At 36.7% G+C, this 18,855-nt stretch overlaps 1 protein-coding gene across 12 annotated transcripts in view; it reads left to right on the top strand.

Annotated features, from left to right (window-relative positions):
* The window catches only part of adgrb1a (adhesion G protein-coupled receptor B1a), a 316,467-nt gene that overhangs the window by 252,706 nt on the left and 44,906 nt on the right, over positions 1 to 18,855 (top strand). For 11 of the 12 annotated variants that reach the window (XR_005234257.1, XM_017436779.3, XM_025010724.2 and 8 more), the window contains one exon: positions 8,058 to 8,143. Coding sequence is in view for 11 of the 12 variants with exons in the window: in XM_017436779.3 (XP_017292268.1) it covers positions 8,058 to 8,143 (86 nt within the window). In the remaining variant the exon portion in view is untranslated. Of the gene's footprint in view, positions 1 to 8,057; positions 8,144 to 15,882; positions 15,943 to 18,855 lie in introns of all 12 variants that reach the window. The other variant, XM_037980552.1, reaches the window with a different exon arrangement.

The raw sequence follows: 18,855 nt of genomic DNA on the forward strand, positions 1-18,855 counted from the left end.
CCCCCCCCCCCCCCCCCCGCTTCACACTAGATGAGAATGAGGACTGGAAATTTAAGGCACCTGCCTTGGGGGTAAAAAATTGCTAACCTGTTGCTTGGCTGGCTTTAAACAATAGCAGATACAAATTTCCATCCTGCTGCTGTGCCATTAGTCATGTGACAAAGTACTGGCATGAGATGACAATGGGTTTTCAAATTTAGGATTACACTGAAATGGTCATGGAATTGAAATAACTGCTGTTTAACCCAGTGCTAAAACACTGGGAAACTTTTGTTGATGACAGTGCACATGGGGTCATTAGTAGTCAGCAGCGTGTTGGCGTCATCACAGTTAGCAGTGCAGCCACAGAGCTGTACTTGGACACTAGGTTAAGGCTGCTGCTGCTTACTCTGCAAGAACTAAGAAAAGTGTTTTCTCTTCCAGGGCTGCAAGAAAAGAATACCTTTATTTATTTATTTTTTTCTCGCAGCCCTGGTTTGGAAGTTCTTGCAGCTTGTTCTTGACACATCCTTTGAACAGAACTTTTTTCTTACATGGTGTCTGACAACTATTGTGATTGGTCAGTATTTGAAGTTGGCATTGCTGAAAAGCAGAAATGTTTATACTCCCATTATAAGGACTTTGCAGGAGTTCTGCACTTGAATTTCTTGTGAAGTAGAAATTGTCCTCGTCAGAACAAAGTGAATGTTGATTACAGTCTGGTGTTCTTGATTAAAACTGTTGTCAAAAAAACCAACAAAAAACTGTTAGTTGGCTGAGTGCCATCAAAAAGCACATATGGCATGTATTTGTTATTGTTGTTATTACTTGGTAGTCTCTAGAGCCTCAGGTATTGACAATTTGGGATATTTTTGTGGTGGGCCTTTTTTCATTGCACCTTCCTGTTGTTCTGACAGCTGGCTGATTTCTCTATGTGTTTCCTTGATATTAGCTTTCAGCCTGCTCCTTCATGAGGGGCAATAGTCTTTATTAGTTGCAGCCTTGTGTCTTTGATCTCCCTTTGCTGTAGCATATTTGTTGTACTCCGTCAGTATCTAGGTGTAAAAGCAGATTTCTCTCTTGAAAGCAGTTTTCTCTCTTGAATATCAGGACACTGGGTGGTCCAATAGCAAAAGCCAGAAAAACAAACAGAGTAATCTCCACCAAACTGTGTCACTAACAGTACCAAAGTGTACTGTTAGTGACAGGGAATAACACAACAATAGATCCACCCAGCGCTGAGACTGAGCAATACTGGATAAGCATTTGGGAGAAGGAGGCATTTCACAATCATGGCTACAGGATCTAAAATCTGGGCACAGTAATCTCCCAGAACAAGAACCTGTATCCATCACAGAAGCAGTTATCCAAGACAAAATCTCAGGTATTAAGAGCTAGACTGCACCAGGGCCTGACATGATCCATACCCACTGGCTAAAGAAACTGACTGCACTCCATGAATGCTTAGCTGTACAAATGAACCAGCTGCTAATGGAAAGGAGCCACCTTGACTAGTTGACCTAGGCCATACAATACAGATGATGAAAGATCCTCAGAAAGAGACAATTCCACCCAACTATTGGCCAATCACTTTCCTCTGTAAAACCTGGAAGCTCCTGTCAGGCATCATAGCGGCTACGATGAAGAGACACATGGGTCAGTACCTGAGTGAGGCACAGAAGGGAATTTACACCAGCACCAGGAGAGCCAAGCACCAGCTACTGGTGGATAGAACCATAGCCCGAGTCTGTAAGTCCAGACATACAAACCTGTGCATAGCCTGGATTGACAACAAAAAAGCCAATGACTCGATTCCCCACACATGGATACTGGAGTGCTCGAAACCTTATAACATCAAAAGGATACTAAGATACTCAATGGGAATGTGGAAGATAACTCTGAAGGCCAATTCAAAGCAAACTGCACAAGTCATCATCAAGGGCAGCATTTACTAAGGTTATGCTCAGTACCCACTCCTGTTCTACATGGGCCTGAACCCCTCAGCCAGATCATTGCAATGAGTGGCTATGGATACTGGTTCTAAAGTTGAACAGTCATAAGTCACATGTATAACATCAAACTGTATGAAAAAAATGAGCAAGACATTGACTCATTGACCCACCTCAGCAGTATATAAGTAAGGACAATAAATGTAAGAACAGTAAGGACAATGGAATGTCATAAGGACTTGACAAATTTGGTTGATTGGTATCCAAGAGAGGCAAGGTGATCACAACTGAAGACGTTGAACTGCCTGAAGGCAGCAATGCAGATGTCCAGGACAGCTACAAAAGCCTGCACTTTTTCTTTTTAGTCTTCTCTTTTTTTCATCTCCATTTTCTATATCCTTTCTTTTTCCTATTGATGATTTTATGATTCTCTTGATGTTTTAAGGATTTTTCTTTCCCAGTTAGTCTCTTTTTTTCTTTCTACTTAACGTTATTATTTTCTTCACTTCCCAACTGTTTTCCCCCTAATACCTAATTAATATTGTGTATGCATGTATGTATGCATCTGTAACTTGTGTCTTCACAAAGGTGACTTTACACATTTAACATCTTAAAAATTTTCTTCAATTTTGTAAAATAGTATAAAAGGGTGAATAATAATTAGTTCATGCAAATGGGAGCTTATATTAAACATGATCTAAATGACAAAACCTCTGGGACAGTAAAAGTTTTTCGCAGTTTTTGCACAATCAAATCAAGCTTGCTACACCTGTATCAAAGTTCCTTTTCAGTGTGTCTCTAACATTACTATTCTGTAAATTCAGATAGGGTGTTTTCACTAAAGACATTCCAGTGCTAGACTAGGGCTGGCATTAAAGGTGGTTGTTAATTGGTTCAGTATGAAAGGTTAAAACAGTATCTCACTCTGCTGTAACCATTGGAGTCTAGTTGGTAACTCAAAATTGTGAGAAAATATGGAACTTTCTTTTCAGCCTCACTAAATTTTTAAGTCACCGCTATTTTTTGTGCACATCTTGCATAACTGCATTCTAGACCATGCATATTTTTTGTTGTCCACCCCTGCTCACATTGTACCAATCTTGGCAGCCGCCTCCACGTTTATGATTTATTCTAATGGAGTACACTTTAGAAAAAGATAGGCAGATTTGGATCACTTATTCATAAATTAATATTAATCATCAGTGTGGTTTTTAGACATGTTTTTGGTGAGAAAAGAACTCCCATGCAGTGGTCAATGTACAGTTCTAGCTGGTATAACAGCCTGGCCAAAAGAAAAGGTAAAAGCTAAAAACCTCATCTCGCTGCTGTAATATGAGCTTGTGTAGAGGATCAAAGTTCAAGGACTTCATTTACACAAATCACATGGTCAGTCTTTTTATCGCTGCAAACAAATGTCTTAATATCACCATAAACTGTTGTTTAATATGTTATTTACTGATATCATATTGATGTATCTAACCCATACTGCAAATGGAAGTTAAAAACAACATTATAAGGAGGATCTATAAACAGCAGGTGGTGACATTAAGAGCTCAAAATGTTTATTAACTGTATTTTAAAACTGTTTCTTTAATTTCAGTTGAAAACTATGATTTTAAAGGCAGCTCTGTGAGATGCTCTAATCCGCTTTAACTACATGACCGGCAACCAATACACTCACAAAGTGCAGGAGAGTGAAAGACAAGGAGCCCAACCTCTTTCACTTCCAGTTTCACTTATTAATGTTGAAGTTTGATCATTTTATTGTTGTTCTAAATTAGGCATACTGAAAGTGAAACTAATTAAGGGGTTTTAAACATGATGTTTTTATTGTTTGCTGGTCTCTTTGAGCCCAACTCCGGCTTCTTTTGCACACTGTGTTTTTTGTTCTGGCTCAGCAAAGTGTTGGTGCTATCATAAATTACAAGTCATTAATTTGATCTTGTTACTCAAGGGATACCTTTTTCTATCAGGAAAACATTAATCAGTCTCAAATTAATCAGTAAGAGGAATTCTCTTAGTAAGTGACATTAGAATACACATATTAAAAACTGATTTGACTATTTATCATAGTTACATCCATTCTAGGAGCTATGGAACCAATGTTGAAAAAAAAGCTCCATCCAAATCCTTAAATCACAAACATGAAAAAGTATTTCTAAAGTTAAGCGCAATTTATTTATTACAAAATGCAAAACAATATGTACAAAAAGAAGCAATAACTTCAAGGTGAACCAACAAACAAAATTTCTCTATTCCTTTCAAGAAAATGCTATCTAAACCCTGACTCCCTAAACTAACATAAACAGGAGAAAACTTAAACAAAAGAAAAAAGGTAGTTCAACCCTGTAGATTCTGTAGTATAAAGAAGTGATTAGGGTCATTTACATAATGTACCAATACTTACAATCAAATGCTCAGAACAATACCACAAACTACTATTACAAAGGTTAGAGGGCCGAAAGTCAAACCTCTGCTGCTGTCAAAGGCTGCTTTCAGACTGCTGGAATGCCATGATTTTTATTCTTCCAGATGTTGTGTGGAAACCAGTCAGCAGCCGACAATCTTCTACATAAATAGCCAATCAATCGAAGATCTGTCAGGGCTCACTCAAAAGAGCCTCTCTTAAAAAAGAGGGCACACTATCACTCAAAAAAACAAACAACAAAATTCAGAAAAAATAAAATAAAATATCACATTATGGCCTAGGCTAACACTCATGAGTGAATTTATTAACACACCCTGAGTTAAAAATTCACCTGTGGACGATCTAACTGTAGACAGACATAGAAAATAGGCTAACCATGTTGGAGAAAATTACTCGTTGTGTATCTCCCCTCTTCATTTAGTTTTCTGTGTTCAGTTCATGTCTGCTCCAAGCCACTGACTGTTATCTTTTTCTTTAGTCTCATAAATGAGTTTTTAAACGGAAATTCGTAACTGTTGGACGCAGCAGGGTAAATGCCCCACGCTAGTCCTGCTTTAAATAAGATTAGATTTAGTATTAGCAGTGGCCATATCAATAAACTAAAAAATGAGCAGAATGAGGTGAATCTCAAAAAAACATTTTAAATTCCATTTAAAATTGTCCAAATAGTTTAAAAATACACAAAAAACAATCCATACACAAACAGCGAAATAATTAAGTCATTTATGTAGTTTGTTTTGAGGAACTACATTGTGTGGCATTTATGTATGTATGTATGTATGTATGTATGTATGTATGTATGTATGTATGTGTGTGTGTGTGTGTGTGTGTGTGTGTATGTATATATATGTGTGTATGTATATATGTGTGTATGTACGTATGCATGTACGTGTGTACGTATGTACGTACACACAAAGTGGTAAAAGTGAGGCCTTATGACCTATGCTGAAATAGTTGTCATCAAGTTTCATCTATGGATATTGGATTTTTGAAGAAGAAAGAAGTGTTGAACAAAAGTTTCTAAAGCAAAGCTTAAGAATATAACATACTGTATCTGAACACTTACCTGTCAAGTGAATCTATTCATCCATTCTTGGTATTTGCCTAATTCTGTTCGGGCTCACAGGGAGTATTAGTCAAGAGGCGAGTAACAAGGTACACTTTGGACATGTGCTGGTCCATTGCAGGGTCAAACACAAACACACACAAGACATTACTGATGTGTGAATCAATTCCTCTAGACACGTTTGCAGTGATTCAGGTCCCAGCTCTTCTACAAGTGAACAGTTTGTTTTGGAAGACTTTTTTTTTTGCTTAAGCTGTTCCTCTAATAAATAACTTGCCCCAGACAAATCTTAGCATCATCAGAGTATAAAAGACATGAATTTTTAAGGTAGCAATAAAAAACATTTATTTATTTTTTGTATTTTTTATTTTTTTACTCACGGCCATACAGAATGGTATGTAGTACAAAAAAAAAAAACATCCAACAATCCAAGTTTACAGATTATAACAGTGCAACACAAAATCAAAGCTCATCAAGAGTCCTAACACATACACAGTACATATTGACACCTACACTTTGCTTCCCACATCTGAACCTACATCTCTAAATGTCCAGGTGTAAAAACTGCATTGATGATATAATTGTTTAAAAAAAAGGTCCACATTTGCCTATCTTCATCTCAAAAGGGTGCTCCTGTAAATAAAACATAAATTAGGCAATGAAACAATATGCACAGCCTCGAATAGCTCTGCAAGCTGTGTACATAAAAATAGGCAGCCACATGGCTTGCTGGTTGCAAAATCTTAAATTTTGGTGAGACTTCAAAAGAAACTTTTCTTGCATTTTTATCATATTTTTTATTTGCTAACTGGTGTCCAACAGTCTTAGCCCAACCTTTAGATACTAGGGAAAAAAACAGTGATGATAAAATGCTCCACTTTCTGTGGATCTGGTTCTCAATCACTTTATATTTTCAATATGAATTCTTCACTAAGTACATTCTTCTTATCTGAAGTGGTTTATATATTTACACATTCATCTTATCAACTGTTATAATGCCTCTCTAAATTCATTTGATGCTTTGTCATTAACCTTTAAAGTGATATTTTGTCTATTTTGAAGTGATGCTTGTTAAAAGGTTGTGAACAACTTCTACTATCAATTATCTACCTATATTAGCTCTGTAGATAGCTCTTTGAATGGCCTCAATCTTGAGAAACAAAGTTTAATTGTAACAAGATTGACAATCTAACATCTACTCAGAAAAACAGCCAAGACCAAAAAAGATCACTGCCATCTTAAAACTGCTCTAATTTCTAAAGTTTCAAAGTGGTTCGTGTGAACAGTACTTTATAATACTTTAATGACACTGCGATCAGATTTGTATTAAACAATTTTTTCTATAGAATTCTAACTGTGTGGTGGGAAATCTGTTGCAGTAACAATATTTAACAATAAATCACATTTACAACAAAAAACATACAACAGATTGAAAGGATGCTAATTAAGACAGTGTAACAAACTGATTGACAGCTGTACTAAGTTTAAAATAGTTAGGTCAGCTCTTTTTCTAAACAAAGGTATGGTCAAAAGGTAAGACATTACTGTATTTTCCGCACTATAGGACGCACTGGTTTATAAGACACACTGACAATGAATGGTCCATTTTCAAACTTTTGTCATATATAAAGCCCACCAGACTAAAAGGCGCATTAAGCGAAACAAACGGAGAATACTGCACCGACGTAAAAGCCCCCACATACTTGTCCATACTTCACTCCGCAGAGGTCCGTGCGGACTCAAAGTGGACTTGAAGCGGACTTGGTGTGGACGCCTGATGGAGACGTTTGCGCTAAGACCAATTTTTGTGACCGCATAGGCATACTTGGTGTCGCACAATAAATTAACTGCCCGGTGAGAGACGGTGTTCTGTGAACTGTTTTGTGTGCGACACCAACCGCTCTCAGGTGAGAATCGGCGCCAGCGCACAGTGTGACTGCTGCTCTCTGTGCAGCACTGGCAGGTGTGCTGTGGCTGCCCTGGTGGTGAAGAAACAGGGCTAAAGGCACTTTCTTTTCTTTTTGTTTTAAAGCTAAGAGGTAAGCGATCTCTTCCTCCTCATCCGGTGAAGCCATGACTGAAATTTGTCACGAGAGAATTTTAGGCAATCTGTATACTGGAGTATGAAGTATCAACAGTTCGCAAACAGTCCGCCCGGAGTCCGCGCAGTTCACGGAGTACACAAAGTACGCCCGAGTATGTGGGTGCCTAATGCTGCAAGCGGTGCAGCTTTGTAGTTTACCAAAGTTGTACTAAAACATTACAACTTCTTACATATATATGCACTCCAGATTATAAGGCGCACTGTCGTTTTTTGAGAAAATTGAAGGCTTTTAAGTGCGCCTTATTGTCCGGAAAATACGGTAATTGTTCATACTTTTTATACAGAATACCTCTTCAAAATGGTAGGAACATGTCTTTAATGTAGATCTTTTCAGATTTCCCAGTGCAGAACCAACAATACTGTATTTTAAGTCAGTGAGTTTGCTGTGACTCATTTCTGTGCATGCTGGTGGGATGTTGTTGATATGCTGATCACCATTCATGGTTGTTGTCCCCTAAGTCGCACTGCATGCTGTGATGAATTAAATTTGCCTTTACTCTGTTTTAATCCTGTGCTTCTTGTCTTTGGCAGGTTAACATGGTTATTGGGATTCTTGTTTTTAACAAACTGGTGTCCAAAGATGGCATTACTGATATGAAACTAAAGGAGAGGGCGGGGTATGCTTTAAAGCACACATCCATTTATACACAGTGACCTTTAACCAGCCTGATTGATCGTGGATGGATTGGGGGTGGGGGGACTACTGCAGTTATTGTCTTTGTGCCTGAAATTATCTTCAGCCGTCACTCTGCACATTGTCAAATTGGCTCCAACTGACACTTAATTCCTCTGAGTGAGCTGAATGGAGGGTAAACTGAGAAAGGGAAGACTGTCTGGTTATTGGTCCTGCACAGACTCAGCAAGTCAGTGACTTAACTTATTGCTTTCTTTTATGTTTCAAATGTGTCACATTTTCCCTCAGCTACTCTTTGCTTGCAGGTGCTACTGTTGATTTAAAAGCTCTGTACAACCATTTGTCTCTTTTCTTTTGTTTGTTCTTTCTAGTAAAAGGAAGCAGGGTTTTATTAAAAAAACAAAAACAAACACATTTTTTAACTCTGGTTTTTAGTTACAGCTTTTGATTCTTTTGCACGTGAAATTTCTAAACTCAAATGCATATTTACAATTCTTTAATTTCTTGTGTGTATATTGTATAATGTTGTCAGAACTGATACACTAGATAGTATCAAGGCAGATTTATTCCACATTGTTAGGGATTGATGCTGGCCTTTTCTCTAATACACACTTCAGCATTTTGGTAAATACAGCAAGGTATTATTGCAGTCAGTCAGCTTTGTCTTCATCAGAAACAGAGAAAGAGAATACTGAAAATTGGCCTAAACTATCAGGTGAAAACTACACCCTCCGATAATGTCAATATATTTTATATTTATGATTTACGGGAAAGGGTTTAATATATTATAAATTAAATAACATATTAATCAATAAATTAATTTAGTCATTTATTAATCAATTGCACTCATAGGATACCACCCCAAAGAGGAAACATTATAATATTGTTTTCAGTCTCAACACAACCATAAAATGAGTTTTCATTTGAAGAGACCATAAAACACACAAGACACTGTAGACTAAGAATTAATTTTGGGTTATACATTTATTAACAAGAAATAAAAGACATAGCTGACCACTTTAAAATGACCTATTATTTTTCAAAGTTATGATTAAAATGGGAGTAAAATGTTTGGCTAAAATAAATAAAGAGCATAATAAAATAAAGAAAGAAAGAAAGAAAGAAAGAAATCTGGGTTGATAAAAGAGATAAAAATGGTATTTTGAGGCACACGATGAAGTGTATTTGTTTTAAATGGGACTTAGGTGAATAAAAAAATATATTAGTAATCTTGGCCACCAGAACTCATCACCACCATAAAAAAGAGTTGGTCATCTTACTGGGAGATGAGTTCAGTAATACAACACAGGGATGGTTCAGCAGTGGAGTTTCTCCCATCGGAATGAGGCTGTCAGCCATGGCTGAGAGACGGAAGCCGACTAATACTGCATACTTTGGCAGTACACTGTTAAGGTACTCTCACTAATCAGGTCAATGGAGAGTCTGGTTCACAGAGCCAAAGGACCACCTGGAGGGTCTGGAGACTAGAGGATCTGTTCTGCAGTATTATCAGCTGGTTTGGCAACTTTGGGTTGGTTCAGGCTAAGGACAAGTTGCATTCACGAGTGTTGGAAGTAAACACAAGGATCTGACTGTCTATTTACTTGTGGATGACTAACTTAGCCTTATATAACTTGCCAATTTGACTAGACAGTAAAAGCTAGACTGGGTACTGAACTAACAATTCAGTGAGTTAAAGCAAAAAATACAGACCAAGGGAAAACTAAAAAAAATGACAATAACACCACAAGAAGCCAAAAACAAAGGTGCAAAACTATGGAAGGAGAATTCTGCCATTATCTAAGAGTTCACATGTTCGATTTGAAAGCAGGATTTCATCTCTTGCCTTCAAAAACTTAATGCTTGCACTCAAAACTTCTGCTCTCTTTCAAATATTCTCTTTTCTCTCTCTCAAAACTTTTGCTCTCTTACAAATATTCTCTTTTCTCTCTCAAATCTTTGTGTTTGAGCTCAGATTTTCTCTTTGCGCGCAAAACTTATCTCTCTCTCATAGATTGTGTCTGCGCTTGCAAACCTCTCTGCTCACTCGCAGATTTTTCTGCTTTCTCACGGATTTGAGCACCGTCACCTAGCAACCGTTCCAGCAAATAGAATGATAGTGTTCATCTACGTGCGCTTGATACTTTCTAGTGGGTGTGCTGGTGATGCTACGTTGTGGCATCTGCACTTCCTGGGTTGCCAACTAGATGTAGGGAGAAACAACTTCCGCTTTCTGCTCAGTGTTATAACTTTCTGTCATGACATGCTTTCAAAAGAATGGCCTTTGAATTTGTTTGTTTTCATGTTAGTGATTTTCTGGCTGGTCAAAACATAAAGAGAACTTAAAGAGAACTTTGGCCATACGGGCTGCGACCAATAGCTTTGCATTCACAACAGACAGCGGGTGTGTGTTCTCTACGTTAGTAAATAACAGGCCAGCAACATCTCCAGACGGTACTGATCGCTAACAGCCCACTGATGTGAGGCAGGAGTATGGGGTTCCATTAGTGCCAAAAATATGTTTATGTGTCTATGTAAGCCGTGTATGTAGCATGCTTATGGGGTTCCATTAGTGCCAAAAATATGTTTATGTGTCTATGTAAGGCGTGTATGTAGCATGCTATGTATATGTAAGGTGATATGTCAAGTGATATTTTAGGAGACATGTAAGGTGATCCTTTTGAACATTAAGAAAAAAACTTTTTCTTCTGTCATTCGCTGGGAACTGTGCCTGAAATCATCCATTATGTCTATGTATTTGACCTTACACGATTCCCAGTCAGTAGCAGTTTAATGTGACACAAAAAAGAAGTTCCACTTTGTTGTTAGTTCACAAAAAAGATTAATTTTTTATTCATGTATTTCTCATTCTTGTCTTTTGCTTCTATTTTCTAGAAATGTTATGATGTTTATGAGGAAAAAGATCATTTTAGAAAGACAGCATTCCTGAGTGGACATGGCCTTAGAATGATTTCTATGACTGCCTCTGTGTTACTGTTGTACTAACTTGTGAACATGCAGATTGTTGTTCAGACAGGGCTGCTGAGATTTAGTTCAAGCTCAGCGGTTCAGCGTTACGCTTATAAATGTCATTTAAAAGCATAACCTTGTAAATGACTAAACAATAGTTATTAAGCATCTATTAGTAAGCTGTAAATACTTAATTAACAATTATTAGGCAGTTAAAGTACATTAGATAAAAATGATACAGACTGAGTTTTTGGCAAATAGTGAGCCAATATGGATCTGACTTTTTGATTTTAATTTTTTTCCTGTTTTTTTTTATAAATTAGACTTTAAATATCAAACATTTGTCAGTAAGTTACCTGCATGTAAACACTGAAAATTTGTAGCTAAAAAGTTTTGTTTTGGCATATAAAGTTTTTAATTTAGCAAGTAGCATAAATTTACATCTCCCTCAAGAAAAATACATAAAGTACTTGGCCCTGCTTATAGACTGTAGAGCTCTGAAGTAAACCCAGAAGTAGAATTTGAAATAGGACCTATTTTCCCCATAGGTTTCAGTACAATTTTTAAGTCATGCCCCCTCCATACAAATAAAGGGGACATTGTTGTTGGTACACTAACCAATATATATATATATATATATATATATATATATATATATATATATATAAGCATTAATAAATCTTTTATAAAGGAACACTTCTTGTAGACTTGAAAAATAAGGTCCAACACACAGACTGTTTTATGTAGAAATTTAACTATGGCTCTTGATGTTCTGCGGAAAATACATCAGTTGTATAGTAGATGATTGTTTTCTGCATAAATTATCACCTCATTACCTTGTTTAAGGTGGAAACACAAGCAAACTTTACTTTAGAGTCAGTGTGTTTGCCAAAACAAATGATTTAGTTGAAATTTGGATTTCTTTTGGGTTAGGTCAAAAGGAAGACCTAAAACCCTGATATCCTTTTTGTAAATTTAAACAATAAACAGAACATAAGATTTTTTGATTTTGTAGCAGAGAGTTGTTTAAGGTTTTTTTTGTTTGTTTGTTTTGTTTCATTTTACATGGAGAATCTTTGAATGTCAAATATGTATTTTGTCCAGTATTTTTGCTTTAAATAAATAAAAAGCCTAGCATTCTTTGATGGAATGTATATTGCCCACCAAATATATGTTTGCCTGCCGAGTTTTATACTAAGATCATCTTGTGTTGAGAAAGTATGGAGTTATAACTATTTTGGTAATACCTCTCAAATGACTTTAGCTCATTCTCATACACTATTGTGAGATGTCATGCTCAAAGTATGTTGTAATTGACTCTCGGCTACAATCACACCAAATTTCAGCTCAATATGAGACAGACCTATGCTATTTTGGAGTTAGCTAATGTTGATTAGTTGTGGTCACCATTTTAAAGTTTTTTTACTTCAAAATTCAATCAGTGGTAAATATACATCCAGTTATTACTTTCTGAGAGTTTCATTGAAATCTGTATAGTGGTCTGAGATATTTTTCTAACCTGCAGACAAGGTTGACACTAACACTTGATGGCAAAGTTTAAATCAAAACTATTTCACAATGTGTAGTGCTTAAAGTATGCATTGGGGACAAAGCTATTCTACTACCACATCAAATTGTTGGTTGTTTACCATAACTTTTGGCTAAGTTGTAGCCACTTTTGTGTTTGAAAAGCTGCTTAGCTATGGCAGTCATCACACACAGGTGTGGACAAAAACATTACCACCGATTTGCTTTTGTCAGTAGGCAATAAAAACATAAACAAAAGGTGGAATGAATCAGTTCAGAGACACATTATGAGAAATAAAACTAAGTTAAACTGGACAATTTTAATAAATAATATTTTAAGCTTGTTTTATAAAAATATTTTCACAGTTGAATTGTTGTGATTGTCAGCCGTGTGAGCATTCTAAAGGGTTGGGAATGCAACTCTGTCACCAAAAGAGGTGAGGACTGAAGAGCAGTCCAGTTCCAGAAGAACACAAGTTATAGGATGAAGTTAAAGGGTGTAGGAGGTCAGAGAGGTACCAAGAAGAATGGCAACGATTTGTAGATAAGTAGAATAATTTTGTAATAAATTTGTAACCTATCTAGAAGCCACTATAGGTGAATGAGAATTAGAGTGACCTGTGGCCAAGGTTTGGTGCTGATAAGAATCCTGGCAACAGAGTTTTGGACAGACTGAAGTCTATTGAGAGGTTAACTGGGTGTTCCATACAAGACTCCATTGAATTAGTCCAAACAGGAGGTGGTGAAAGTATGAATGAAGCTTTCTGCCACAGAGTTGGGGACTGATGGTCTGGAGTCTTCAGATGTTTCTGAGATGACAAAAGGCAGATTCTGTGATAGTTTTGATGTGTGACTCAAAGGAGAGAGTGGAATGCAGAATAAATAATGCCACAGTTGTGAAATAAGGAGGATGGGACTTTATATCCAGAAGAACATCCCTAGCCTTTTTTTATGGAACCACAACCAAAAGTTAAATTTCGGTGCTGTTGAGTTGTTGTTAAAATGGATTTGAAGACATCAAGGGTTTGATATTGTTCAGACAGTTGACAAGGGAGAGAGGTGGGAAGTTAATGGATAGACTAGAATGGTGCTGGCATAGTTTTTGCGTATACTCAGCATATTAAAGTAGTTTAAAACCATGCTATGAGAGAGTTTGTTAAAGAGAGAGCATGTAAATAACAAAGAGGAGTAGTCCAAGTACAGGGCTTTGGGGCTTTTATTTAATCAGGGCTTCAGGGAAAAGATCATTACCTACAGAACTTAATGTTTAGGCTGTCCTTTTTCTTCCATTTGCACCAAACAGTCAAAAAAGGCCCTTTGTTGTCTTTGCATCCTCTCTGGTGAACTTGATGTTGTTGTCAACAGAGCTAAGCTGGTAAACACTTCTACTTCTTTCGATTGACCCAGATATCATCCTGAACCAGTGGCCAACCTATAGTTCTGTTTTAATTCAATGCCACACTGAGACTTGTTCTCCAGCTAACATTGGCCCAGTGCTGAACAGGTTCACAGGAGCTTCTCTGCTTCTTGAGCAGTGAGCATGACTTTCTTCCTGAGAACCTCCCGACTTTGCATCATTGGAAACAATAAATATTGAAAGTATTATAATTATTAAAGGTACATTAGCTGGAGAAGACATCTCAGCCAGACAGAGGATCAAAACAGAAAGTGAGAGGCTGAGGGGGATGGGACTCAGATCAATAGAGGCACGTCTTACATCCTCCATCAGAGGTACCGCTCAAGAATTGCATGTCTGCAACACGCAAAACTTTTTTTTTTAATTTCATCCAAAGGTTTAAGCTTCACAACCAAAAGCCTGAATTCTGTAACCAAAGTTTTGCGCTTGAAACCAGAACTGTTAGATTTCTATGTAGACATGATTGTATTAAAAAAAAAAAAACAAAGCAAACAAAAAAAATCAAACAAAACAAAACAAAACAACAAAACTGTTTGCAGTTTTTTAAACTTTGTTTTCAAATGTGTAGTTTTAATTGAAATTTCTTTTTGATTAACTGACTATTTAAAAGACATTATCTTTATAAGGTTTGAATAAATTCACAACAGAAATCAAGTCAAGGCAGTATACAAAGAAAAAGAAAAAAACAAGTCAAAATCCAAAATCCTACTCTGTTTAAACAAATCCAAATTTAAAATTCATTGCAATCAATTCATTCTAATTAAATACAATACATTCACATATAATACATTTTGAAATGCCAGTTATAAATAGTTATCTATCTAAGGAAGCGAGCAGATTGTATCAAATCTTCACTTCATTGCAATCTCCCATCCCAAGCAGGCCATTGATGACAGTGGAAAGGAAAAACTCCCTTTTTAACAGGAAGAAGCCTCCAGTAGAATGAAGCTCAGGATGAGCGGCCATCTGCCTTGGCCAGGTGGAGTTTGAGAGGACAGCAAAGATACACAGACAAACAGAATGGCTTGTCCTGGTGTAGTTTTAGTGGGGGGGGGGCAAGAAAAACATAAATGACAGCAACAATTACAAATGCAACCAAGAAATGCAGAGCAAGTAAAGACAGCAGCAGAGTGAGGAAATGTGGTCAGTTTGTCCTCCAGCAGTCAAAGCCTAAGCAGCATAACTAAGTTATAGCTCAGGAAACCCAAGCCAACCTTAACTATAGGATTTATCAAAAAGGAAAGTATTAAGCCAAGAATGATAATGAGGTGGGTGAAGGTGGACAAAGAGATAATGTGCGCTGCCTCGAATACAGTTTTGTGATACCTGGAAGGTGAGATATAATAGATAGTTAGTTGCTTGCAAAAAGGGTGATTGTAGTAATGTGACAGCTCCAGTCTCTGTTGGACAGCAAACAAACATTCCAAAATGTTGGAGAGGTTTGTTTTTAATGATGGCTTAACCAACCAGAGTCCAAGAAATCCAAACAGAAACTTTTAAAAGAAACATTAACTGCACATTCAGAAAATTTACTTACATGACAGTAGATTTAATTTTACTGAACAATCTAAAAGTCTCTCAACAATTGATAGGAAAAATTGTGCTTATGCTGTTAGAGTTGATGTGCACCCTGCTCCCCTTTACTCTGCAGCCTGTTCTGTCTTCATTCACATTAATGCATACCGTTGTTTTTTGTTTGTTTGTTTTGTTTTGTTTCGTTCTCTCTGAAAATGTGATCTCTCTTCACACTTCTGCTGTCTGAAATGTCATGTTTGAGTTTGCTCAGAGTCCCCCTCTCTCTCACTCAGGGCTCTCCAGTCAGGAACACATCAGTCTCAGAAGCCCCCTCCAATCTCATCTGTGATTGGGTAAAAAAGATCTGTCAGCTCCGCTCTCCTCCTAACATACGACTTCAAGCCCTGCCCATCACCAGACTAGCTGGGTCCCATAGCTGGGAACCTCTGTTTGGCTAACTGTTACTTCCTGCCTTTTCCTATTGTTTGACTGATCTTGCATTTTTTCTCTCTTCTGTTAGCTGAAAAGAGTAGAACATAATGCTGCCTCAAGTTCTCATAATTTCTATAACATCTGAAGATAAACTTTCCTTCTACTCATGCTAGTTGCAGAGCAGTAATATGAACACTTTTTTTAATCGTATGGGAGTGCTGTGTGCCAGTTTTGAATGGTTGTCACGAATGAATTTATGTTAGTTGTGACCAAACAGGAAATTATTTATATTACTTTGTCTATAAATTCTTAGTTAATCACTTTTTTAACAGGCTGATGCATAAATGGTCTTCATTGTGGGATAAACACATTAGACATATAGAAACGTGTATCCCCCATATTGAGTAATAAAGGTTTTAAAATTAATTAAAGGCCTAACAATCATTGGAGATCAGTCAGTGAGTACCACACCAAATTATCAGTCAATGTGTCTATTTGACTAGCTTACAGCATTTTTTTTTTGTATTTTTAACACTCCTGAATCTCTCAAAAGAGAAAGAGACAAAGATAGGTATAGGAGTCCTTGTAACTTCGAGCCAATTTGAGCCGATGGCCACAAGAGGGTTAAGGTAGGATGGCTGTGGGGGTCATGTTGAACTACAGATAGATATAAAATAGAAATGATAAAAACACAAAACAATCAATACAATTAAACATTTTTAAAACAAATTACACAAAGTCTAGTATAGAGCATTGAGAACATAAAAACGATGGTAAATAACATCCAGTTTGTGAAGGAGAGTTTTTGACTGACTGTAGACTATTAAACCAAGCTAGACAGCTCTCAGAGAGTTCTATGTACCTTAGCCTGTCAAACAGTAGTTCATGATTCACAGTTAAATGTGAATCAGGAATGCTCATTCAACTGAAAAAAAGTTGTAAAGACCAAAGCAACTAGACTTATGTTCTGTAGTTGAACATGTTTTGCTTACTATCCAGAAAGTTTTCTCAATGCAAAACTAGACTGTGTTGAGTTCCAAGCTTTAAAGTGCATGGGATGTGCCATGTACACAAGTTAATTCAAATGCAGATTAATCTCACTCCCCTCCCACTGGTGAGTCATTAGGGTCTTTGTTTGTCTGGCTTACAAGAGAGTTGTTTTGGTCACATGCATAAAGGTGTAAATTAAAGAGAAAGAGACTGGATATCAAGAGCACTGCTTCATTGTAAGTTGTAGAAAGCTGGACTCTGAGACCTCCTCTATTTAAAATTCTCTGTCAAGGCCTAACCACACAAAAAATAAAATGATATTATTATTATTATTATTATTATTATTATTATTATTATTATTATTATTATTATCTGCTCCAAGTCTGCTTAATTATCAAAAGTGTACTCCCTTAGTTTAAATCCTCAACATGAGGGAGATTGCCAAAAAGGGTACACAGAAATTTATGGAAGACTAAAAAGCATGAAAATGAGGTGACCAAACCTGCAAAAGTATGACTTGGATGATGGCATCCCTACTTGCTGCTCTCTGTCTTTCAAACATGCTGCTCTTAAGTATCAAATGGGAACATATTTATTGTAGCCAATTTGTTTGTGGACAGTCTTAAGGCTCAGTTTGTACTTTGGGGACAGGCGGTGCCACTGAGCCTCCTTTTCCCTGAAAATTAAAGACTAATTCACAGACTGGAGTACGTCAATTTTTAAAAAAGGATGGTGGCTGTTTTTCTTTGCAAACACTTCAACCTTGGCATATTTACAGTTTGCAGGTTAACCAAATTATTGATCTTTTAGATGAAAGCTTTGAATCTGTTTATATCTGTTTATAACATATCAATATGATGTTCTAGCAAAACAAATATTTATTTTTGTGCAAAGCTTAAAAGCATCTTAGCCACCTCCTACCACCCTCCAAACCATGCACCTTTTGCCTCTCAATTCTTAAGTCCAGGAAAATGGAGTATTTCAGAAAGTGTTGATAGCTTTTTAATATCACTGCTTGTAGCGTACATTTAACAGCTGTCTTGCCCTTTTCCTTGAAATTGAATTTCTACTATTATGTGATTTTTAATCTGGTCGTCCAGAGGCTACAAAAATCGATTCCCTCAACTCGTCAGCTCTAATTGTTTAGCAAAAGGCCACATAGTAACATATTAGTTTATTATTACGTGCCAATATCTCCAGTTTTGTTGTCAGTGGGAGCCTTGCAGCAGCAGCACTGAGATGCACAGAATTTCAAACAGTGGAGCTTTTAGATTTTCAAAGGAACACAGAGCAACATAGTGTCTAATGACCATAAAATAAATTTTTTGCCTAGAAAATTAGGCCTGTACACAAGAACATACACATAGAATACATTAGCCCTAAATAAAATTTAAAAAACCTGTCAGGGCTGCATTTTACAGTTTTTATTAACAACAGGCACAAACAACATGACATCTGAGACATTTTAGCTGTAATAGAATTCTGAAGCAAGTGGCCAAGAAAATCAGCTGTTAGCAACAGTGTTCTTTTTTAATAAGGCTACTATGTCATTCAGCAATTTCCTTACGAGAAGAAATAGGACGAATCAAGACAACACTAAGTGTTTCGGATGTAAATGTTCAATTTGTCACGACTTACACAACAGGTTAGCTCTAAGTTTACCCTCCATCACCTAAACACACACATATTAAAAAAGACTGAGTTACAGCCATTCAAACTTTTTAACATGAGCTTATTTCACCCTTTAGAGGGCTAATTAATATAGAATGTCATAAAAAGCCTTGTTTTACATGGCAAAAAAAAGTAAGAAAAAAAATAGAATTCCTTGAAGGAATACACATCAC

This window comes from Kryptolebias marmoratus, linkage group LG16 (genome assembly GCF_001649575.2).
Source record: "Kryptolebias marmoratus isolate JLee-2015 linkage group LG16, ASM164957v2, whole genome shotgun sequence".
Classification (NCBI taxonomy): Eukaryota; Metazoa; Chordata; class Actinopteri; order Cyprinodontiformes; family Rivulidae; genus Kryptolebias; species Kryptolebias marmoratus.